The sequence below is a fragment of the Cyprinodon variegatus genome, unplaced genomic scaffold, assembly GCF_000732505.1.
Source record: "Cyprinodon variegatus isolate N-32 unplaced genomic scaffold, C_variegatus-1.0 Scaffold293, whole genome shotgun sequence".
In the NCBI taxonomy this organism is placed as follows: domain Eukaryota; kingdom Metazoa; phylum Chordata; class Actinopteri; order Cyprinodontiformes; family Cyprinodontidae; genus Cyprinodon; species Cyprinodon variegatus.
The window spans coordinates 22746-47872 of NW_015150746.1; the positions used below are offsets into that span (position 1 = coordinate 22746).

General features: G+C 36.1%; 1 protein-coding gene across 1 annotated transcript in view; it reads left to right on the forward strand.

Annotated features, from left to right (window-relative positions):
- Positions 1-25127, forward strand: part of LOC107090377 (metabotropic glutamate receptor 7-like) — a 70726-nt gene that overhangs the window by 11118 nt on the left and 34481 nt on the right. Inside the window, exons 2-5 of the mRNA XM_015383710.1 lie at positions 7552-7687; positions 8291-8445; positions 12011-12148; positions 17549-17749. Coding sequence (XP_015239196.1) covers positions 7552-7687; positions 8291-8445; positions 12011-12148; positions 17549-17749 — 630 coding nt within the window. The remainder of the gene's footprint in view (positions 1-7551; positions 7688-8290; positions 8446-12010; positions 12149-17548; positions 17750-25127) is intronic.

The window sequence follows — 25127 nt, forward strand, 5'->3', positions numbered from 1 at the left end:
CCTTTTCTCAATTATACCTACATCATATTACTGACAGCTTCTGAAAAATTCTCGAATTGATTTTCACTATATTTTCAACCAAAACAGTCAAAAAGAAACAGCAGGCCTATGAGGTTAGAGATTTTTTATAGATAAAATTTAGTCTGTGATGGCCAAACATTATTTCTTCCCTTTTGCATTCATACATTTATTCAAGTTTTGTAATGGTGCACTCCGACTGTCTAATCAAATGGTTGGATGTGCTATTTGTGATAGCAAATCTGGACCAGACAGAGGGAATACAAAAAATATAAGAAAATGTAAGTCTAGTTTAAGGCAAATAATATTCAAGGATTACAAGGCATCAAAAGAAAGCAAGGACTTCATGTTAACTGATTCTGAGGAGAGAAGCAGCTTGTTACAGGGTAGCATGAGTTACTGTTCCCCATATATAACAATAGTTGGCAGGCTTTAGGTTTTCTAGGCACTGCTTTTAAAACCTAGGAGATTTTATATGGGTTGAGGTAGTAACTGATAACCATCAACTTGATTTAATTTTGTTGCTTATAGATTAATTTAATGCTAAGACGTGCAATTTCCCTTACAATTAGCCCTTAATAAGAGAATTTAACCATCACCCACTAAGACAAACTAAAATGAACTGTACTGTAAGTGATTTTCCATTCACACTTTCACACAGATATTTAACATCACATACATATAAACACATGTACATACATAAATCACAGCTGCACATTAATCAAATCATAAAATATTTATACATACATACATACATACATACTTAATTGAAAATGCTGAACATTCAAGAATATCTTTCCCCTTCAAAAGTCAACTGTAATAATTAATTCTCTCACAACAAACAAAACTGTTGTTAAATTTGTCCATTTATGTGGATTTCCACAGTTTTTTTTGTCCTGTATTTGGCTCCTTGTACGATAACCTCTGACAGCTTCCCTGTACTGGCTGATGTTAAACATTCCCACGATGATCACCACTGAATTTACCATACAGATGGTATACTCAGGGTGAGGAGTAGCGTTAGTTTTTCATCACTCATACAGCCTGATCTTCAAAAGATTTGCATAATTTAAAAACACATGAAAATATGACAAAGTATGCTATTCCAGGTTTCATAATTGATATTTAATCTTTTAACTTCACCTTACAATATCTTTATGTAAATAAATGTTTCAACCCTGTTAGTGGCACGTTGATATAAACTTATATGTGAAGAATAAGTTATTATATATATATATCTCAAACTGCAAGTCACATATTCAAAGTCCCCATTTAAATGGAGAAGACGAAACAGTTTTCCACTTGGTATAATTTGCACACATAATCTTTGTAGATAACCTGCAATGTGCTAAATTTAGGCTAAACTACTTCATTCAGTGTTTCCGCTACATGGCTTTCTTCAAACTTTTTCCTGCAATGACTTTTCTTTCATTTCTATGACATGACGTTCTTTAATCAAGCTTCTCCACAACTTTATCTCTGAACTATCTAATCTGTTTTTGATCTTAAGCAATTTGTTCATTTGCTTTTCCTAACATGCTTCTAAGATGTTAGAGTAAAAAAGGACTGAGTATTTTATTTATTTTTTGTGTTAAGAACTATGATATCTTTAGTTAAGCATCATAGTACAAAGTGACTTGAAAACCTGTAAGTTGTAGGAAAACAACAAGAAAAAATATGTTTTGGACAGACCACCCAGAAAAAGCAAAATAGACACAAGGATGATCTCCAGCTAAAGCTGGTTAAGGTATTTATATTGGATTTATTTTATAAGGTGTTGGGATGATGTACAGATACCCTCTAACTTTAAATGAACCACTGTCCCAAAAACAAAATATAATCTTTGTGTTTTCTCTAAATTACCTTTTTTTCTGATAGTGAGATAGAAAATAAGGCAAAGCCTCAATAATGCATGTTGTTTCAAATGTGTATACTAAAAACACTATAAATGGTCTTTAAAATACAGTATATTTACATAATATAAAATTTTTAGGACAAGTGGTGCTTGCATCCTCTGCTTATCTGAAACACTTTTATCTCCCAGGGTCTGACATTTCACTGCCTCACATTGGACATCACCAAACAGAACAGGCACACAGCTCTCCTTTAAATCTATTGACTGAGATGAGGACTCTTTCAAGTCCATTTCCATTCCAGCGACAGCAGAAGGCAAGCCGACCTGCTGTGCAGCACTCTGAAACTACTGACACAACACTTGCATTTTGATCATGCCAGCCTCCCCTCCTCTCTCTGCCCAACCATCTGACTGACTGACAGATGAGGTATTTCTCAGGTATTCAATAATTTAGCCACTGTTGCACAACTACCAGCCTGTAAGCACTGGGGTAGTTTTAAGCCCACAGCATTTTCTCAGTGAAGATGGGCTTTGCTCCAAATGCTTTTTATCTTCATCAGTGTGGCCTCTGCTTTAATAACTGTTGTGACCTTTAATCTATCTTTGCTCAAGATCTCGAAAGTCTTTTCACAACTCAGTTGAGTTTAGTCAGAATGTATTTCCATAATACTACATCGAACTGGACATATTGAAAGTGCTTCGCTGTGGAAATTATAACCATTTTAAAACCACAATCTGCAATGTATAAATTGGTATTAAATGTAATAGATTTTTATATTGTGAAAAAAATAATTGCTTAGTTGAAAGATTAAAAAGAAAACGCTAAATCATTACTAAGAAAAATCTAAAAGGTTGGGTTTACATTAGCAATCATCCCATTTGCTCTGATTCTGCTAAATAAAATCCAGATCAACAAACAGACCCAGTTAGTCAAACTGCATGTATTCTATCACAGCTGCTCTGTGAAGGCCTTGGGTTTGTTAAGAGAGTTTGTTAGAGAACATTGTGAAATAGACAGTATCAAGAAGAACTAAAACCAACTGCTTCACAGCAGCTTTGCAGCAGCAGGTCAGGAACAAGTTGTGGAGAATTCTAAAGCAGGGTTAGGATTTAAAAATCCATCAATGATTGTTAAAGCTTCAATGCATTTTGAGTTGTTCAAATAAAAAAAAAAAATAGAAATGTTAACCTGTCATCTAAAAAGGAAGAGAAGACTTCAAAACCATTAAAACAGGGTTTAAGTGGATCAACAGAGGAACAACCAAGTTAACCCTGGAGAACCTGTTCAGATCCACAGCTCAGCTTGGTGATTCTGTTCACAATGAAAGTATTAGACGTAGACTCGATGTTACATTTTCTATGAAAGTGTGAAAAGAAAAAAGAGAACATTGGTGAAAAAAACAGCAGCTCTGTTTGTTGTTTGAAAACAGCCATGCAGTAGAGAACGAGGATATGCTTAGGTAAAACAAAACCTTATCTTTTTTTTGCAGATTCAAAATGTCATCCCCACATTTAAATATGCCACTGTCAGCATCAATAGATTTTTCACAAGATCAATAGAGTTCATAGTAATCCAGTCAAAGTTCATATCCTATTGATAATCTGTGGCAAAACTTAAAAATTTACATTTAAAGACACTATTTGGTCAATCGTATTTGCATTTTCTTTCTGTTTTAAAAAGATCTTTTAAACCAGGTACAATTTTCCCTCAACATTACAGCTATGCTCTACTTTGATGTTCATCCATCACATAAAATTTCCACAACCAAACATTGAAGTGTGTTAAAAAAAATGGGATAAAATATCACAAAATGGGACAGATGTAAATATGTCTGTAAGATCCTGTTTACACAATACTCGTTTTTTCTAAGTCATTTTGGAGTTAATGTAAAGGACTTGCAAATAGAGGGGAAACAGTAAAGAAATGGTAGGTGCTGTTAAAGTTAAATTCAATTCAGTCTATTCATAAAGTGCCAATTCACAGCACATATCATCTTAAAGCCCTTTACAGAGACAATTCCACCAGACCATACTTCTTTACTCAAGTAAAAGTAATAAAGTACAGGCTTGTAAATTTACTTAAAGTATAAAAGTAAAAGTAGAAACCACTTTTTTCATGGCGTTGCCTACATTTTAAATGGATGTCTGCCAATAGGACTAGATCTCCATTGTGTTCATTTTCAATCATCTCGTCGTTCATACTAGTATGCTAACGCCACCAAGCTGCAATGATTTGCCGCGAATGAATACCGCCGAATCTGTCAATTCATCTTGTAGTGGTGCGTCAAATGCAACGTAGATTCCCATCCAATTAGATTGAATTTGGTATTGATGACGTGAAAAATAATAACGGTAACTCCATTGAAATGATTCAAAACTAAAGTAACGAGCCAATTTTTTAAAATGTAAGGAGTAGAAAGTACAGATATTTGTGTAAAAATGTAAGGAGTAGAAGTAAAAAGTCGCCATAAAAATAAGTAGTTAAGTAAAGTAAAAATATCAGAAAAAACTACTTGAGTACAGTAACGAAGTATTTGTACTTTGTTACTTCCCATCTCTGTCGACAGCAATCCTTCACACCAAGCATTCTTGCAGCGACAGTGGAGAGGAAACTCCCTTTTAACAGGAAGAAACCTCCAGCATATAAACCAACACAACATCATAGAAACTACAAACCAACAGTTCATAACTCTAAGCCCATGAGAATTAACCTAGTGAATTAGGTTCTCAGAATACTCAATTTAATGAAAATAACCCAGTTAAATTATCCAGCATGCTCAACCTAACTGTTGGGTTAAAAAAACAACCCAGCATTTCTTAGAGAGTATAATTGATCACGTCATCTGAGTGAGGAGACAGCCTCTTAAGTAAAGGTTTAATTAATTAATTAATGTAACAGGGATAGGTTAATCACATCTAAAAAGGTGGTGGAAATCTGGGGTAATACTTCCCTAAATAACTTGTTTGGAACTGGATCTAACATACAAGTTGAAGGTTTAGATGAAGATAACAGTTTTGCTAACTCTGAAAGTTCAACTGAATCAAAACAGATCCTCTACTGTAGGTACCTCAATGCTGCCTCACCTTCCAGAGATAAGCCAATTTTATTTAGAGGGGACCAATGATCTTATTTTTAATAGAATCAATCTTATTGAAAAAGAATCTCATAAAATCATAACTGGTAGGATAGACGGTTTAAAAGAGGTATGGCTCTGTGTGAGTTTGGCAACTGTATTAAAAAGAGATCTAGGATTATTCTTATTCTCATCTAATAATAAGGAGAAATATGATGCTCTTGCTTTATGAAGGGTCATTTTATACTGGAATAGACTGTTTTTACAGACTAGTTGGAATTCCCATAAGCATGTAGAGTTCCATTTTCTCTCCAGTTTCTGGCATTTTGCTTCAAAGTATGCAAATCTACATTAAACCAGTTTTTATTTTTCAAAGGGGGCCATGTTGTCTAAGGCAGTACACAGGAAACCAGTAACCCCATCGACAAGATCATCAATTTGTGAAGGGGAATGAATGAAATGGTTGCCCTCTGCAGTATTGTTCATTGATACAGAGGTGATAAGTGGAGCAGATTCTTTCAAATGTACAACCTCATTACCTAATGTTGGTCTGCTAGGAGGAAGAAGAAGAATACTTGTTTGTGCATGCCTACTTAGTGATTTGCCTACGACCACCTTACGACGACGGTCGTAAGGTGGTCTGAATTTCAAATATGTTTGATTTTCTCCCGACGTTACGATTCCTGATCAGGGGTTGGTCGTGAGTGACTGATCAGCCCTCGTCACCCCCTGTACACTACATGATGCACGACACACAATCAGGGTGAAAGTCGGCTCGATCGAAAAATTCTATCACGACAGGAGAATCGGCCGGAAAAGGGTAAAAAAATTGTACAGTGTTTGCCCGGCTTAAGACAGGATGAATCAATGTGATTATCACAAATAAAGTCATTCACACCGACTTTTTGAAGAAATAGATAAACAAAAACAAACAGATTAAATTTTTCCCCCAGTTGTAGTCATTTTAATCTTTTACTCCTTTGGGTTTGTGCTCTAGTTTATTTGATTTCTTGTAAGGAAGACACTGTCTGGATGGAGTAGTGAGTGGGTGACATTAGAGAAGCTGCAGAGAGGTGTGTTCAACTAGCACTCTGCTTCCTGGTCTGCACCCAGCTGTATTAATTCATCACATGGCTCGGAAAACAGAAACCTGGAAGAGCAGTCTCATACAGCGTGAACTCTGGCTAAAATTATCTGAACTCTCTGAGCTGAAAAGGAGCTTTAGTTTTCATCCTTAGAGACCTGCAGCCTGGCTATCTCTGTACAAATTATACAGTGCCCATTTTCCTCATAAGGAGTTACAACAAACCCTTAAGCAACGGCATTGCCACCGGCAGGTCATCCATTTTTATGTTTAGTCCATTCCAGCTGGATAACAGCAGCCATCTGAGAAGCCTTTTGACACTTGTGGTGTCTTTTCTTACATCAAAAGAAAAAAACAGCTTTGCCTGCTGATGCTAGAAAAACACATATCTAAGAAGAGGTTCAACAGTTATCATTTTTCTTTCTTTGCCTTAAGAAATGCCATGGAAAATTCGTGACTGTAGGTGTGTGATCTGCCAGCTAAAAGCTGTTTATATCAAAGTAATGAGCCTGAGGAGAGTGGCAATTAGGAGATCCCTTCCATATCTCTGTCTATTCAGGGAAACTCAAACTGAGAGGTTATTGGGTAGACTATTAAAATGCTTGAGTGGGAGAAATTTAATTGGTTTGGGTAAAGCTTTCCTGTTGACTCGGGACACAAGCTGCTGCTTCAGTGTAGGCTTGCAGGAGTTAGAATGTCCTCCTGCACAGGTTATCATATTATCTGTTTATCTCTAGTGCTCAAAAGGTTAGCACGTCCTCCGCACATATAATTACAACATCACATGGGAGCAAAAGCCTGTTTCAGGTTATTTTAGTGAAAGAGAGAATTTCGCTCCCCTACCCCATATTGAGCTGTCAAATAACACAATATCTAATAATCTGCTTAAAGCAAAATGTGGAAATATGTAAGCCATTGAGAGCGGCGTGTGGCAATCAGCGCTCTCCATCCTGTACAAGCTCATCAGAGATGACCTGTCTGAGAGTGATTTATTGTCTGTATTAATATCCTCTTTGTTTGCTACTGCCAGCTGTGCTATCAGATCAGTTCAGGTTTCAGCAAGAGATGTTTGATAATGACGCAAAATGAAAATTCAATGTCGAGCTGGTGTTTTCTTCTCAAATCCATAATATTAAATCTGTAGCTTTGCGTCCCACTGGGTGCGGATTATTGGATTTGTGATAGCAGATGTGTTTGTTACTGTCTCTGTCTGTGAAATGATGCCGGCACTCAGCAGGAAGGTTCACCATACAGTAAGTATTAGACTTCAGGCTGCTGTGGTTTGCAGATCGTTGCCAAAATGTAAATGTATACGCTGTAAGGATATCGTTTAGACTCTATAGAAGACAGATCAGCTTTAGCAAAGCCCTTCTTTTATGTTTAGACTTGTTTTTTCGCATCCATATTTAAGAAATTTCCATTAGAAAAATGCCCGCTTTTGTGACCCGAGGATGGGAGAGACTGTGCTTGAAGTGAATGGGTGAGGCCTTATCATTTGTTCCTTCTTTCCCATTATTAAGGTGGGATCTGCATAGCCCAATCTTTGAAAATTCCCCACAACCCAAAAACGGAGGATTACGACAAAACCATCCAACAGTTGCTGGAAACGCGCAATGCACGGGCAATCATCATCTTCGCCAGTGAAGAAGACATACGGTGAGGAGCGCAGTGGCGCAATCTGGATTCATACATGTTGCTTCTGACGTGCCACTTTTTTTCTTATTGGGATCTTGTAATCTCCAAGCAGCAGGTTCTGAAAAAATTAAACAAGCTAGAAATGCAATTTTAACAAGAGCCCATGCTGACTGCACAAACATACCTACAACAATACAAGCATTGCTCAGAGGAGAAGTAGGGAATTCGGGTTGGAACAAAGTAAAAGAGTTATTGTTTGATTTACAATGCCCCCTCAGCAATGTTTGTATAGTGAGGCACAGAATCAACCTTTAGCACATGAACATTTTGAATAAAGAATCCAGAAGTGAAGTGAAAATGATAACAAAATAAGCATGTCTGCCTGCAGACATGCTCTGTTTTATTTAAATATTACCATCTCTTCTTTCCCGGAACACAGCTCAAAATACGAACAGTAATAACCTTCGTTTGGTACATTCTCTAATGAGAAAAACCTCATGAGAGACCTTTTCTATCCAAAGAGCTGCTTAAGGCTAGCTGTGCCTTAGTTTGATAACTACAGAACTGCACACCTTTCTCACTCCCTTTTTCCCTCTTCTAATAATCATACGGATGTCGTTGCAGAGGAGTTCTCAACGCCACTAAGAGGGCCAACGAGGTGGGCCATTTCGTGTGGATTGGCTCTGACAGCTGGGGGTCCAAGGGCAGCCCTATCCATCAGCTAGAAGATATAGCAGTGGGAGCAGTCACAATACTGCCCAAACGCTCCTCCATTGAAGGTTTCTGCATCATAAACACCACAGGCTGCACTATAATTTGTTTGAATCTATGTCTTTCACATTTTTCTTCTACACTCTGCTAAACTTGAGGGTTCTCTCTTTAACACAAATGGTAGGGAAATCCTTTTGGTAAAGATGTTTAGGAAAATTCACCAAACACTTGGTGAGGAACTGGAACCCAGTTTAGTAGGATGGAGATAGGAATGACTCATCTTCACAGACTGCCTTTTCGACTTTAAATTAACTGATCAAGCATCAGAAAACCTCTCCCACGTAATAAAGCAAGAAATGATAATAATGTTAATCTATATAATAATGTCAACTTCTTGACAGTTTCCTTAATAACTTAAGTTTACACAGACTTTATCTTTGCTCAGTTAGAATAGCATTTGCATTTTAACTGCTTAGCAGTTTTCCCAAACAAGTGCAGGCTGTCATTTGTCATTCCAACCTTGAATAGCTATGATCCAGAAATGAAAGATGATATTCACATATACTGTATAAAAAGTGATATAAGATTAACAGTGTTTGGTATCAAATCAGGCTATTTTTTTTTTTTTTGGAATTGAGAATTGAATATTTTTGCTAAATGCCACAAGTTCAAATATTTTTTATCTTTTCCTTCACCAAAATTACAAAAAATAATATTATATTATTAAAGCTACAGTGTGAAATAATTACAGGGATATACAGTCAGAAATTTAATATATTATACATAACTATGTTATTTATCATCATCTACGAGCTCAGCCTCTTAACCTTAATATTTGCGTTGCCTTAGGATTCGTTATTTATAATTACATAGGAGCGGGTCTCGCAGCCATGGAGGCAGACATCTTTGCGCTACGGCAGCGCAGAGCCAACAAACTAGCGATTGCGAGATCGCCAAAATGTCACAACGATGTAGAAAAAATAACGGGTATATTTATTATCTTAAGTCTACATGAAATCTATACCCTACACAGACTAATGAAATACTATCTGTAAAATTATCTATGTAAACAAACCTCATCACTTGAGAAGGTAGGTGATGCGGACGTCGTGGAAGACATTTTGTCCCGTAACGCTCGCCGTACTGTTGGGGGGGAGAAGCGGTGGGGGGGAGATGTTCATGTTGCTGCAGTCTGCAGTCTGACCGCTAGATGTCGCTAAAAGTTACACACTGTAGCTTTAACTAATAAGATGTGAGTGGTTGCTAAACTTGTAGTTAGATACTGTAAGTCAATAATTTTTTTTGTTAATTCTTAGCCCATTTGCAATTGTATTTTTGATTTAATCACCTAAAATGCTTCAGACACCAAGAAATTATTTCAGTAAATCTGAGTGAGGAACACAACTCTAGTGTTTACACGGCACTATATGCTGCAAAACTTTAGCCAGCACTACACAAATAACTGGATATGCAACTAAAAAATAGACTTCCTAAACAAATTTTCTTTAAAGAATCAGAGAACATAAGAATCGCCACTCTGGACTGTGAGCAGTATCCTACATATCTGAGATTACTACTGTTAACCAGAGCTAACCTCGAAAACCACCACCTCACTCACAGCCCAAGACTATGGCCATACTAACATTTAAAATATATCATTGTGAACCATTTTGGGTTGAAATCTTACAGAGTAATTAGCTTTAAATCCACAACCCATGCATGCATGCATGCATACATGCCTGCATACACGCATGGATACATACAGGCAGGCAGGCAGGCATGCATGCATGCATTATTGACAAGGAGAATAGGTAATTACACAAGCAAATTGTACCCTTCTTTTTTGTAGTATAATGAGTACAATTATTTAAATATCATTAGGGAAATAATCTGCACTGATACATTAATTAATTAAGAAATAGATCCTTGGTAATAAAATGTATATTTTTAGAATTGTTGCATTGATAAAGAATAATTGTTTAGAATTTTTTTTTTATAAATCAAGTAAAAGCACAATAAAAGCTTTGATACAATGTTTGGCTTTTTCTTTTTAACAAACTATGAGCAGTCAAAACATTTTACATTACAGAAACTTAGCTATTTAGATTGTTTGAAGAAAAAAAGTTCCTCTTAGTTCTGCTTTTGACAATTGGATAAAATCTTCTTAAGATCACTTTTACATTTAAATGGTAATGTTAAGCGCCCCAATTCTAATTTAAAGGTTTGTATAAAGACATTTCAAAAAGCTCAGAAAAAGTCACTGATAATAATTGAAGTCAGAAAGGTGTATCTGCTCTAATGGTGTGTATTCCTGCTATGAGCTACCACACTAAATTGGCAACACTTTCTCAGTGGTAAAACATTGATCTATGCCGCTTCTAAAACACAATTTTGACCCTTTAAGCAGATTGTGTAGATGAAAAAAACATCACTTATTAACTATTTTTTTTGACTGAGTTCCACACTTGCTGCTGCACGTGATACTGCTTAAGCAGGCAATTTGTAAAAGATTCTCCCCCTGACTTTCAACAGTCCTTAGAGAGAAATTATAACCTTGATGGGTTTAAAGTGATAAGACTGAAAACCACTTTGAAAGAGAAAAGCTCCTCTTTCTCATATCACATGCTAAAGCCAGATCATTTAAATGGCTTAGTTTGAAGAACTGATTTTAGTTTTTTTAGAAAGAGATACTTGTGTTTGCATAATAATGTAAAAACAGGTCAATGATAAGTCTTTAAAAGCTTTAATTTTGTTTATTTTTATATTTTAGGATTTCATACTGCACTTTCCAGCATAGATCTGTACTTTTACAGATTATTTTAAATTGAAATCATAAATGGAACATGCCTAGCCTCCAGTCTGTGTCATTATCCATACACACAATTGTAAGTATTAAGGGGAGCATAATACCTAGGAAGCATTAGTTCATTAGATGTCTTGCTAAATGTAAAATGAGAGAATGTACACTATGTAGGCATAGGGGATGTTAGTTATCACCCTGCATCACTGACAGCCTATTGAAATTAACATCAGTAAAATTATTCTGCATCATTTGAATTAACATCAGCAAAATTATTCAGCCTAATTAAGCCTCCATCACCTTAACCCATGTGACTTGACTAGATGAAAGGGAAAAAAATATTACTTTTTGCTCTGAAAACTGTTGGTTTTGCAGTATATTATGAACAAAAACACATTAAACACTTCTATGCATAAAGTTTTGTCTCAAAACTATTTGCTGACACACACTGGCTTAATTTCACAACAAAAAAGTGTCTGTTCAAGAAAATTTTACAAAGTAGTACCTCCAGCATCCCCAATGCAACACCTCCAGCACCTCCCAGCTTCAGGCATTGGGCTGCTGTGCCACAAAGAAAGCCTGCGTTATTTATAATGTATCCTGTTTTTTAATTAATGTCATTTCCTAGATGAAAGTTGCAATTAAATTTCTGTGGCGCTTTAGTGGAAGAGGATCCACCATGGTCAAAATGTGATGAAGAAGTGCTTGCATGTCTTTTTCCAAAACCTCGCGGCAAGCTGTTCACCATTACTACAATCACGTCTGTGACATTATTTCCTGCAGGACTGATAATGGGTCCGGAACTGAGCTCTTCTCTTTTTCCTATGTCCTAGGATTTGATGAATACTTTATGGGTCTCACCCTGGAGAACAATCGCAGGAACGTGTGGTTTGCAGAGTTTTGGGAGGAAAACTTTGACTGCCGACTGCTCAGTGGTTCAAAGAGAGAGGACAGCAGCCGCAAATGCACAGGTAAATGTGTATAGAGGCATTAAGCAATTATTGAAATAAGGCTTGAAGATTATGTGCATATTTCACAATAAAAGCCACAGGCAGTGGAGCCTTTTTTTGGTTTGATTTTAAACACCTTGTCTAACACCAGGTGTGGGACCTGGTGGGTGCTGGACAGATAAATTGTATTATTAGAATAATTAATGCTCTACATGCATTCGTCATACTGCTCTAGCAGACCATCTGCTCCTAGGTTTCGTATCTCTCTTTCTCCCTTTATCTTGGTACAAAGAGCCAGACTATATTTTATTTAATATTGAAATTACAGAAAAATCTTCCCAAAGCTGAATTAATTCTCTTTAGAAGCCCATTCTGCTACTGCAGCATCTTGGTGATTTATTAATGATAGTATTGTTTCCAGTGGTGATGTATTCTCATGTTACCTAAACTGAGCCTGCCAATAGTGTGACAGGCATTTCACTGCATGAATTATCCACGCGCATGATGGCCGGGGAATGTGGGTTGCTGTATTAATCTTCCCTCCATACCTGATGACGGCAATAGCGCTTTGACACAAATTACAGTTTGCTGAGGGATTTTGTTTCCTTTGAAATCCCCTGTACGGTAAATTTCATCATGTGTCAAAGACAAAAGATGCTCCTCCACTTGCTCTAAGGGGCCTTCTTGCAAAGTGACAGCAAAACACATTTATTTTTTTTCTCACTCTACCCTAAAAAGTACAGCAACTATGTTGCAATTTTTAATTTGTTTTAGACCCCTTGCCAAGCTGATAAATGTGCTTCTTAGTGAATCGGAATAGTTTTAGTTTTTATTAATTCAAATAAAAAAGGATTTTGTATACTTTAGATCTCAGAGTTTCTCCAAAAAGTTGTATGCTTGATAAAACTAATATCCTTTTAAAATCCTTTTAATACAGAAATGTTGACCTTGCAGCAGGTATGTTGATCTACAGTATATGTAATCAATTTTTGACTTTTTGACTAGTGTAGACCAGTTAGTGAGGTAACTAACCTGTGGTTCTGCTGGGCCCAAGATGCTTAAGCTTGGGCTCTACAGCTCATCTTTGTTGTCTGGTCTCCTGCTTCTTCCTCTTCAGGGCACCACGTGCAAAACAATATCTTCATAAAATTCACCAGCAGAGAAAAATAACATTGATTGAGCTAAAAATGTCCTGGCCAATGCTGACTTTGATCTTAAGAAAACACTTTAGACCAAAACCTCGGATGACAAAAACCATTAAATCTTCACTGAGGATGTAAACCTTTCTTTGGACTCTCAGTAGCTTGACTTAGACTAGGACAGACTTTATTACAAACTGACGATAACTTTGTATACACAGCGTGTATACAAAATGAAATTTCAATGCATATAGCTTTTCAACACTGAAGAGGCAGCTTACAAAAGTGAAATGAACATGGTGCAAATGCAGTAGGAACATTGAGCTGAGTTCTATTTAAAGGGATATGAAAATCTTATACACGTACCATCTTAAACCATGCAGTGCAAATACGATGTTTAAAAGTGTGATGCAGAGTCTTTATTTGTGTCTTGATTAGAGTTTCAACCGTTTAACAGTCTGATTTTGACCAGTGAGGTGGTGTTTACAGTCCAGGTGAGGTTGTCTGGGTTGTGCACCCTCAGGAATTTGGTGCTGCTGATTCTTCCGGAAGTCGACGATGATCTCTTTCGTCTGCTCCACGTTCAGGCTGTTGTATTTTACACAAGCTCACCAGCTGCTTAATTTCCTTCTTCGGTTCCTTTTAACTCTTCCGTCAGACTGCGGAACTTTTTCAAATGAAATGCACAACACAATTTCATCTGAAAAGAGGACATTGGTCCACTTCATAATACCCCAGTAACCCATAGCCTAGGCAAGATGCTTCCGACATTTCTTCTGGTGTAGGAGTGGCTTAATATAAAAAAAGCAATAGTTTGAATACATATCCTAAATATATCCTTGTGGAGGCTGTTAAAGCAATAACTAAGTAATCATTTATCTTTGGTACATTTCTTTAAAATATTTTAAAGAGGTCATCTCAAGCAAAATAAATTGTATTAGCTGGTAAATGCATTTTCTTTTTTGTGTACTGTATATGGAGCCAGTAAAAGTCAAGAAAGGTTTAATTCCGTCTTAAAATCTTGTGTTGATATTGTTAGATGCTGTTTAGGTCATTTTTTTGAGTCTGTTCAGTTCTCTCTTCTTTTTTTTTTTTTTTTATTAAATCACAGTATTTATAGCATTTGCTTTGGAATTTTAAAACAAGTTCATTGACTTCTTTCTAACCGGTCCAATAAAACTTCAATTTTTTTGCACAGTACTTTTGTAGTTCATGTTAAATAATGCCAAGGCACCAAACAAATAAATCTAAATGTTGTGTTCCATGGCGTATTAACCCAATTCATCAAATGCAATTCCTTACACAATCCCGCAGTATTGTTTATCATGCAAAATCCATTTTCCAAAGACTTAGTTCTCATACTTGTCACATCATCGTACTCATAGTCTTCTGCTTTGTCTGGCTTTGTCAGTCATTTTAACAAAGGCTCCCACAATTCCCTCTCCCGAGACACCTCGGAGAGTCTCGACATTTTCCCAGGCCAGTCAAGAGACATAATCTCTCCAGGGTGTCCTGGGCTGTCCGCTTGGCCTCCTTCCGGTGGGATGTGCCTGGAACCCACTCTAGCAAAGGCTTTGAGGAGGCTGAGAAGTGTGATCCCTCTGTAGTTCAGTTCTCTTATTCTCTGTTAAATTTCTTTTTCAAATACATCAAAATATTTGCAGTTGAACTTCTAAACAATATCATAGACCTCCAGCTGACCAACCTAGTGGATCTGTTATTTCATGCAGTATTTTTGTAATTCATTATAAAGGATCCTAAGGCAACAAACAGATAAATTTATATGTTTGGCTGTTGGGTGTATTAAGACAAACAAGTCATTACGCCATCCCACGGCATCAGAACTTCTTCAAAGTTCCAGTTTAAATAAATGTTTCCATAGAAAATACCAACATCAGCGCAGAAACCCCTCTGTTTATGTGTAGCACTTAAGGGGATGAGTGCCTCAGCAACCTCGGTTAGTATAAAGAAGGGTCAGTTCCTTCTGTTCACAGTAACAACAGACATAACATAGCGGTATTTTGCGGAAGATGAAAAAAAGCCAACCAACAAGTGTTATAATAGACATGTCGATATAACTCTCTCGCTATAATGTTAATAGCTTATGTTACCTTGGCATGTTTTAAGTTTGTTAAGGACACAACCTCACAGTATAGCAATATTACACAAACAGTTTTACAGTCTGTTTAGTCATCTTTTTAAATCTTGTATAACGTGATCTAAATGCAGTCAGTGATATTCTTGATGCTACCTTTTGACAACTTGTTAGTTTTGTTGGGGTCATGCACAAAATACATGTTCAAGAATAGTGACATAGTGACATTTCTGTAAAAACACTCTGTTCAGATTGAGAATATAGGACACACACAAAATAAAAAAATAAGAACAATTTGGAGAGAAAATGGGCATTCTGGAAAGTGTCTTGGACGTTTGTGTTCATTCATATCATGGAAGCATTTATATTTCAAAAGGTATCTGACATGAAGTTTGATCGAATACTGTCAATAACTATTTATTTTTACAGTTTATGTTACTTGCTGTGAATTTGTTAGGTCTTCACTGCTATTATTTAAGAATTTAAAATTTCATGTTGCCCACAGGATTAAAACCATTTACAAGATTATATGTTTCTTTGATATTAAGCACACTCTGGATCAGTTTTTAGCTTGAACATGTAAGGCTGAATTTAAACCTATTCTGTTAGTGAGGTTTTTTAATATATTTTGGAAATAATTTCTGCACTGCTGGGTAATCGTACCTCCACAAATGAGAAATATGGACAGAGACGTACCTGGAGGGGTGTGAAGTGCCTAATTTCAAAACTGCAACAAAATGACTCCCAAGAATGCTTGTTGAAAAGTCAGAGGAAAAGGCCCTGAAAACTAAATGATTTAACTAGGAAAGATAAATAATTAAAGGCATTTTTATGTCCTTTAAATTAACTTTAGAATAGGCTTTGTTTCACAACCTTCTTAAGGTTATCCTTGGGAATCTTCTGCTAGTACAGTTTTACTTTCCGAATAACTTTTCTATAAATTGTTTGCGAACAGACAAATTCTTAACAATGACCTTATTTGATTTAGTTGTAGCCTTAAAAATGTGTGGAGGACTATCAGCAAACGCAGCTGTAGAGTCAAACCCCTTCATCATGTCATGGCAATGTTTTAAAAATCATATTTCTTTGGTCTTATGCAATAATTTTATTTCCTAAGAAACAGAATTTTGAGTTAGGTCATAATCTAATTAATTTATATAACCTGTGAATTTAGTCATTGAATATAATAAAAAAAAATACATTTATTTTGGGGGATATTCAAATTTATTGACAGGCACAAGAGCATTAGAATGTAAAATTCTGCCAGGAGACCTTTCAATTCCAAGACTGTTCTCTGAACTCCTTATGTGGAGCTTAGAAATATCAAAAAGGTTATGTGTGGGCTGAGATGTATGTTAAGATCTAAGAAATGGACTGAAATGTCAGAGCAGATTGCTTACGAGCTCATTCCCTTTTCGAAAAAGTCTCCCACATGCTTTCATTTTTCTTATTAACATGATTACTGAGTTCCTGCAGACATCTACCTCTGAGAAATTAATTTTTTTTTTTTCTGTTTTCTTGGTGATGCATTCTTTTGGTAAGTGGGAGCCTGAAAATCATAATTACAATGAAGATTACAATGATAACCATAAAATGTAATGGGAATATTTTTGTTACTATAATTTTTGGGCAACCTTTGAAAAGTAGCTTTTATCTCTTAGAATAAAGTTCAGCTTGCAACAAAAACCAAGAGAAGAGGTTGTGTTTGGGTATTCTGCAGAATGAGGTAAACCTTTCCAGCAGCCCATCTTAAAAGGGCAGTGCAGGAACAGGGGGATATAAAGAAGCAGGGAACCAGTGTAGCTGAGTCTGTAACTAAAGTTCATGGTGATCTTCATCTCCTTTCAGATGGGACAAATGAGCTTCATTGTTGCCTGCCTATTACTTTGAAGCACAGCCTAGTAATTCAGTCTGACTATGCTGAATTTCTTCACAAACACTTTTTTTCTCCCTCACAGCTCTGCTTTAGAGTTGATATAACCCACTGGGGAATTAAACACGTCTTCTTATTTCCTCTAACACGTTGTCCCCTTTAGCTGTAATTCCCTCAGAATCTAAAGTAAAACAAACAGAAAAAAAAACGTTAATGAGGAGCCGGATAAAAACAGAAGCTGTCAGAGCTGATATAACATAAAGTTTAACAGCTTTTCGGCACATTCAGTTAAAAACTGTTGTTTCTTCCCACAGGCCAGGAGAGGATTGGGATCGACTCCAAGTATGAGCAGGAAGGGAAGGTGCAGTTTGTGATTGACGCTGTGTATGCCATGGCCCACGCTCTGCACAACATGCACAAGGATTTATGTCCCAATCATCCTGGCGTTTGTCCACAAATGGAGTCCACAGATGGGAAGACTCTGCTCAAGTACATACGCAATGCCAGCTTCAATGGTAGGGGAAACATTATACAAGTTTACTCATTATATAAAGTTATTACTTTTAAACTATATGCTCACCATAAACATCAGATACATATGGGCATGTGTTTTCTTGCCCTCTGTATTCTGATACCACAAAAGGATTTCTAGTTTAATGAGTTACTTCCAGATGCCACCTCAACGAAAAGCCTCATGAAGACCAAAAAGTGGTTTAGAGGTTTGAAGCAGGGTATGTGCTGTTGTCCTGAAAACAAGAAATGTATATAATATTATGATTACCGGAAAGCAGCCATGACATGTCCGTCTACCAAAGCTGACGGGCCAGGGGAGAAGAGCCTTCAATCAAGATGCATATGGTAACCTTAGAGAAGCTGCAACATAGCAAAGCTCAAGAAGATACAATCAGTCTTTAAAGAGACGATTTTCATTTACTCTTTAAAACTGGCCTTCATGAAACAGTGGAAAGAAAAAAGTAAATGCGGAAAGTTAGATTGGGGAACATTAAACATGTGCAGGAAGGTATTCTGGTAAAATTAAAGTAGAATGTATGTTTTTGGGCTACATGTGCTTTTGATTTGGGGAGGGTACTGTACCTCGGTTCTTTTATGGGACCGACAAAAATGCTGTAATATTGCAAATTTTCAAAACACGCCTCGTCTTTCGGTTTTGATGATTGATGACTTTGTTGTGAACTTGCTGGTAGCCTCATAAAACCTCTTAGATATGCCACCAAAGTGTGGCATCACTTTAGAAAGATTGATGCAAAGAGTGCGCGACGCAATATACGGTATGCAAAAACGACACAGTTGCTAAGGCTGGCAACACCACTAACTTGATATAGCACCTAATTGTGCACAGGATCAATTTAAGAGCAGAAAGTTGCTCAGCCATCCTCCTCTCAGCAGCCCACAAGCAGTAGAAAACCGGAGCTGGGTGATTCAAAATCTCCACCACCGGAGAAATTTAAACTTGCCTCATCGACAGGCAAGTTTACCTTTGTTAGCTTTATTGCAACTTAATAGGTGCACAAATTTGGCAATCAGGTGTCTCTGTGTGAAAGCATCATCCAAACCCTCAGAGCGTCCACTTTCTACTGCTGGAGGCACCATCAGCGAGGAGTGGGCTTGCTTGAGAAAGCAGACATGTTAATCTTTTTGAAAAAAAAGGTAAGTAAAAAGGTCTTCAATATGTAAAAATGAGCATTAGCCACTGTCTTGTCATTTATTTGCAAGTTCTCTTTTGCACTGAAAATAAGTTTTATGTTAAAAAAGTGCTTTGAATTGTAAAATCTAACTTAAAAATGAAAGTCAAGATTTATACTTTAATATTTAATGTAATTTTCTTTTACTGGAATTGATATTATAAAACTAGTATTTGAAATAGGTATTGGGATTGGTATCATATCGAAAATTTTTGATTGAAACCCAGTCCGACTTTTGGTTGTGGAAGATTAATAATAATCACCTCAAGCTCACTATTCCCATGGAGATACATTATGTTAGCACCGTCATGTTGTGAAAATGCTTTATGTAAGCTGAGAGGTTACATTTCCAGAAGAATAACAACAATATCCTAAGCTCACAGCCAGACCTGGAATCTCTGAGATCCAAGTATATTTATATCTTAAAAAAGTCTAAACTTAAATCCAATTTAGAAACAATGTGGATTTATTACTCCAAAGTGATCACCACCTAATTTAACTGCAGAAAATTCTTTTTTATGGAAAGATTAGAGATATAAACTTTAAAATACTGCATTGCAAGCAATATGTGAGTCAAAGGGACCTATGGACACCTTTTAGTTTCTAATATAAAAAAGTTGAAAGTGATGTATTGTTTTTATTTCCTTTCTTTTTACTTGGCAAGCATTTGGTTGGTCACATGAAATCTCAGCAAAGTATCAACTGAGGTTTGTGGTTGCTGGAAAAGGACAAAAACTAAAAAACAGCATGGATTATAATGTTTTTTTTGTCAGGCATTTTATTTCTAAAGATGGTAATTTCCTGCTTTAGCTACCATCATACCCCTACACACTGTGCTCATTACTGCTACATTACTCATTTTAGAAAAAAATAAATAAATAAACAAAAAGAAAGTGCACAAAGGCAACAGCAACTTGATATAATAAACAACAGGAAAGTAAATTCCACACCTGTCGTGTTTTATGTTTAAATTGCCATATAAACCAGCCAAGGCAAAGCAAGAAGAACACCTGCAGATGGTAGTCTAGAACTTGCTGGTCAAAACAACTCGTATACAATACAGCGCCACAAAGAGTGGGTGAACATAAAAGAATGATCTAACAGCCCAAACCAAAATAAACTATGACAAAAATATAACCTCAAACAAAAGCTATAAAATCAGGAGTATTTGATTCATGCAAGGGAGCCAGAACGATATACATACATAGAATAATAGTAAACAAAAGGAGCAGTTGTGCTGATAACAAATGCACCACAGATGCGACTCAGGTAATGGAAAAAAACAACAACAAAGAAATACAGTGGATGGTGAAAAATAAATAAATAAAACACTGGAACAAATACAAATAACTAGAATAGAACAAAAAAGTTCTAGAAAACCGATGAGCCGTTCCAGCTTCTAGCGAAGACTGGATGAAATGATTATGCCCGAATGAATTTAGGTCATCTGGAACCAAAGGTGGAGAAAAAGGAGACAATTTAGGGAAGCAGCCCTGGGGATCTCCAGATAAGGGTTAGCATTTCAAGAGCATTGTCTGCTGTCCAGTTAAAGGGATTTGGGGAATCGGTCTATAGACTGTCCTGGTATATGCGAAGGTTTAAGGAGATAGCCCAGTGCAAACAAATGGAAGCTTAAGTTTATACATAGAATTATCTGGCACAATCCCATCAACAAAGTTTCCATGAACAGAAGGATATATTTGCCTCCCCACCAGACTGGAGAAAATAAAAATGCAAATGTAACTTTATGGTAAACTGTCAGGCATAACAACTGGAAGGGTTAGAAACCGAATCAAGCAGAGTTGGATCCCATTGAACCAATTCAGCACTGAGCAAAAGGTATGCAGACCTAGGTTCAGGAACCTTAAACTGGACACTATCTGCATAACCCTCTGCAATCTCATGGGAAAAGTCAGCAGAAGATAAAAATCCAATGAGAGACAGGATCAGGACATTGCAGCCATATAGAAATCCCTAAAAGAATACCCAACTGCTCTGTGTTTCTGTATATGGCACCCAAATGTTTTACAATGTATTAAATTATTGTTTTTGTTTTGCTCTGGACAACTTATTTCCCCTAATGACATCATAAAGGGCAGAATTTTCTGAGTATTTTGAGCACACATTAGCTAAGAGGTAGAACAGGTAATGATAGAAGTGAAAGGTTTTTTTTTTCTTTCATTTGTGAATCTCATAAACAGGCTTCAGGACACATATGATTGTTACAAAATGTTTATTAAGGTAATTTTGCATAACATTAAACCTCTGAGTCATCTAGGCAGGCATCCAGTATGTTTTTGCAAAGTTTCCAGTCCATAAACATTAAATCATACTATTGTCTATGGTTTTGGTCATATACAAGTTGATAATCCTCTCCCCCTAGAGGTCCGTTATAGTTCTGTTATGTGGAGCTAGTGTGCCTTGCAGCATTTTCTAACTTGGGGATAGTAAATGGAAAATGTATTCATGTGTACATGCATAAAAAAAAAAAAACTTTCTTTATAACTAGTGGAACTGAGAAAACCCAGGCTAAGTCTTCACAATTCACAGCTAAAGAACACTTGCAACTTTTTGGCATACAGCAATTTCCATAATGAACTTCATATTCTACAGTATCTACGTGCCAAAATAATATTCTAAAGGTGTTCTGTAATTTTACCTCTCATATCAATGACTAGAACCTGAGGTTATAGTTAATTAATATGTTATTCTAATCAAGGGTAAATCCAAGCAAAGATCTTTAGTTAAATGATTATAATTGACAATTTGCTTAATTACCAGGTGTTATTAACCACTTACCTTTGTGGCTGGATTGTTTGGATGTCTAAATTTCAAGCAGAGTCATTAATCATTAAACACAAGGAAAATATTTGTCTCTGTCTATTCAAGTTGTTCAAGTTGGCTCTACTCTTTTTAGACAAGCAGTAACTGAAGTATACATAATAGCAGACTACCACAATTTAAACAGAAAGGGTGCTTTATTTATTGACCCTATTAATCCCTATCACAGAATTATTATGTGTAATAAACTATGCAAACACTACAAGCTACTGGAATTAACACAGGATACATGAAATAATAAGTAAACATAAAAGAGTTCAAAAGAGTTCCTGAGGTAGAGTCTGAGCTGATAGCTCAGCTGCTGTGATGCACTGAGGTGATGTCTATCAGATTAGCAGGAAAAATTATATTTAGCTAACAGAAGTGTGACAATGGTCTTTGGTAAAAGTCAAATGAATCAAGTTTGATTTAATCCAATAATGAGCAATTACCAACGTACACAATATATATGAAGTGAGCCCTGAGATGTTTGTGAAAATGAGTGGTAATGTGGGAAATGTAACCCGATTTGCATCATAAACTCTTTTAAATACGAGGATATTTTGAATAGATAACTGTGGGCATCTGCCAGAAAACTGAAAATGGGCAATCTGTGAATCTTACAGTGGGTTATTGCTTGAGGTTGTATGGCATAATCAAGATAAAAATGGTTCAAAGAGCAAACAGTAAATCCTCTCTCATGGTCGTGACAGTTACCAGTGCTGAATCCAAAAGAAAGCCTGAAGGTTTTGCTGTAAAGAAGAGATCATAGTCAGTGTCATAGACTTTGGACAAGAGAGATTGTGAAAAGAAAAGAGGAATGGTCAAAACTCATTCTATTTTTGTGCTTCAGCCTCCACAAATACTGTTGAAAAAGACAAGCTGTTGACATACGTACCAGGAAGGGAGGAAATCACCAACAGCAGAATTGTAGATAAGTGTGGCACTGGTCATTTTATATTGAAATAATTTTAATTACTTAATGCACAAAAATATAAAGAGTGATTTTTTTGTGCAAAAAAGATGTATAACAGTTTTGATCTTATCATTGGTGGCAACAGGTTTTGAGGGAGAATGGCTTAAGGGGAAAGACATTTGCTCCTGGATCACCTGGACAGTAATGACCTGGTGCCCTTTTGGTGTGTTCCAGGGAAACTGAGCAGAACACCAAAAAAGTGTTCGGCTTGGATACCTGGGTCAGGATCAGGGTGATAACTCGACATGCACAAATTAGCTATAGGTGTATAACTATCTGCAGAAGAGTATAAAGTCTTTGATTCTTTTACCTGAAAATATAAAAAGTGAGCACTCACACGTTTCAGTGTCCAAACGACTGGCTGAGGTTAGTTTTTAGATCCAAATCCAGGATTCTATTGTTTAATGAGATACTTCTGTTGCAAAATATGGACAGTTGATAATAAAGGAAGCAACACCAAAACATAACACAACAGAGATTCGAGGAAACCTAAGGGAACATAAACCTAAACAGATGGTAGAGAATTTAAAAAACAGTACATCATAAGCAGTCTCATGAGGACGACACTGTTTGGTTTACATTCACTCGCATTTATATGTCAAAATGATATTTTTAGACTTTTTGAGCAAAATGTGTTTTGGCTGCACCTTTAGCTAAAACAATACATTATTTAGTATAGTACAGACAGCGTAAGACAGCTCATAATGACAGCTGTTTTAAAATGCAGAAGAGAACAGAGAAGAAATTCCAGGAGGGAGATACATTTAATACAAGGGGAACCTTTGTCACTACAAATTTTCCGCTATGTATGTCTGACAGTGATCATTAAAGGACTCTTTGAAGTACTCTGGGTTTTCAGAGAGACTTTTAAAAGCCATTCGGCTGTCTATTAGATTATACATCATTGTAATCTGTATTGAACATCTGTGTTTACAGGGGTGAACCCAGTTTATTGCTTTAGCTTTATTGAAATTAATTCTCTGCCTTTTGAAATGTCAGATTTGATTGATTATAAGTAAAACTGTCTTTAAATAACGACATATTTTACAGCGATTCTTGTATTGCTGAATATTTTTAACATTTCACACGAATTATATATTATAAACCCATCCAGAAAAGTTGACACACATCCTATGACTAAGTAAAAGGGATTAGAAAACTTGGACTCTTTGCCTTGTTTGAGAAGTTAACATAATGCTCATATTTTGGTCACAAGCGTGTACAGTAAAGCGTGTTTTTGTCATACTTGCACCTGTTTCTTAAATAGACCTGTTGGCATCAGAGGGTGAGTCGCTCCAAATTACCCTGATCCTCCAGTTTTTATTTGTTGACATTAATATTTCACACGGTGTAACTTGGGGAATTTGAGAGGAATGATATTAGATTAAATTTTCTTTTGATGTCGATTTCTAGTCAAAAATAAACTGTCTAGAGAGGCTTGTTTTGTGACTATATTTATCTAAAAGTTATTCATTGCAGTCTTAACTAAAACTGAGGAGCCGTCTTAGAGATGAGTCAAACCATTTTCAAAACAATCAAATGATTGCACACAGAGAAGAACTGTCTTCACTCTGTGATACAAAAAGGCAATCTGCTTATTGATTTGGAACTATATTTTTTTAGGCATTTTCAGTTCTGCTTAGAAATATCTGACTTGTTTGTTTCTTAAATAGTTACGACACTAGCAAAAAAAGTGGAAAAAAGAAAATATCAGGATTTCAGCCAAAACATTTTAAACATAAATAAAAAAGGGTAATTGCAATGCAATTCATATTTTTGTTAGAGGTGATATTTAAGAGATCATCTATTATTACTACTTTGCTTTGATCTCCTAAAGTTTGAATGATGAATGATTTACAAGACTGAGATTTTCCACTATATTTGACTACCTTATACCATAACACTGTAACATCGAGTTGGTGTGTATCTTCTGGAGAACATAGATTTTTTTTTTTTCAAATTCCTATAATTCATAGAGATTTTCAACATTTGCAAATTCAGCATTTTCCACAGCAGAGACATGAACTTAAAACAGTGTAACAGAGCAAAATGCATTTTCCCATTAAGTCTACATGTTATCGACTGAAAGTCTTCTCTCTAACTCTCATAGTCTGAATAAAACACAGACTTGTTTCAGCATATTGTAAAAATAATGTATTTTCAAATATTTTCCTATATGACATATCTGTGTTTCCTTTAAGTTTTTATTCACCACAAAAGAAAAAAAAATTGCCAGTTTTTATTCCCAGAGCTTCAGTTATGGAGGACCAACTCATTATATTGAAAAATAAATATAGAAATAAATAAATGCTCAATAAATAAATAAGCATGCAATTAATTGCCCCCAAAAATACAATAAACAAATAAATGTAGTTAGAAATTATTATACAGTGA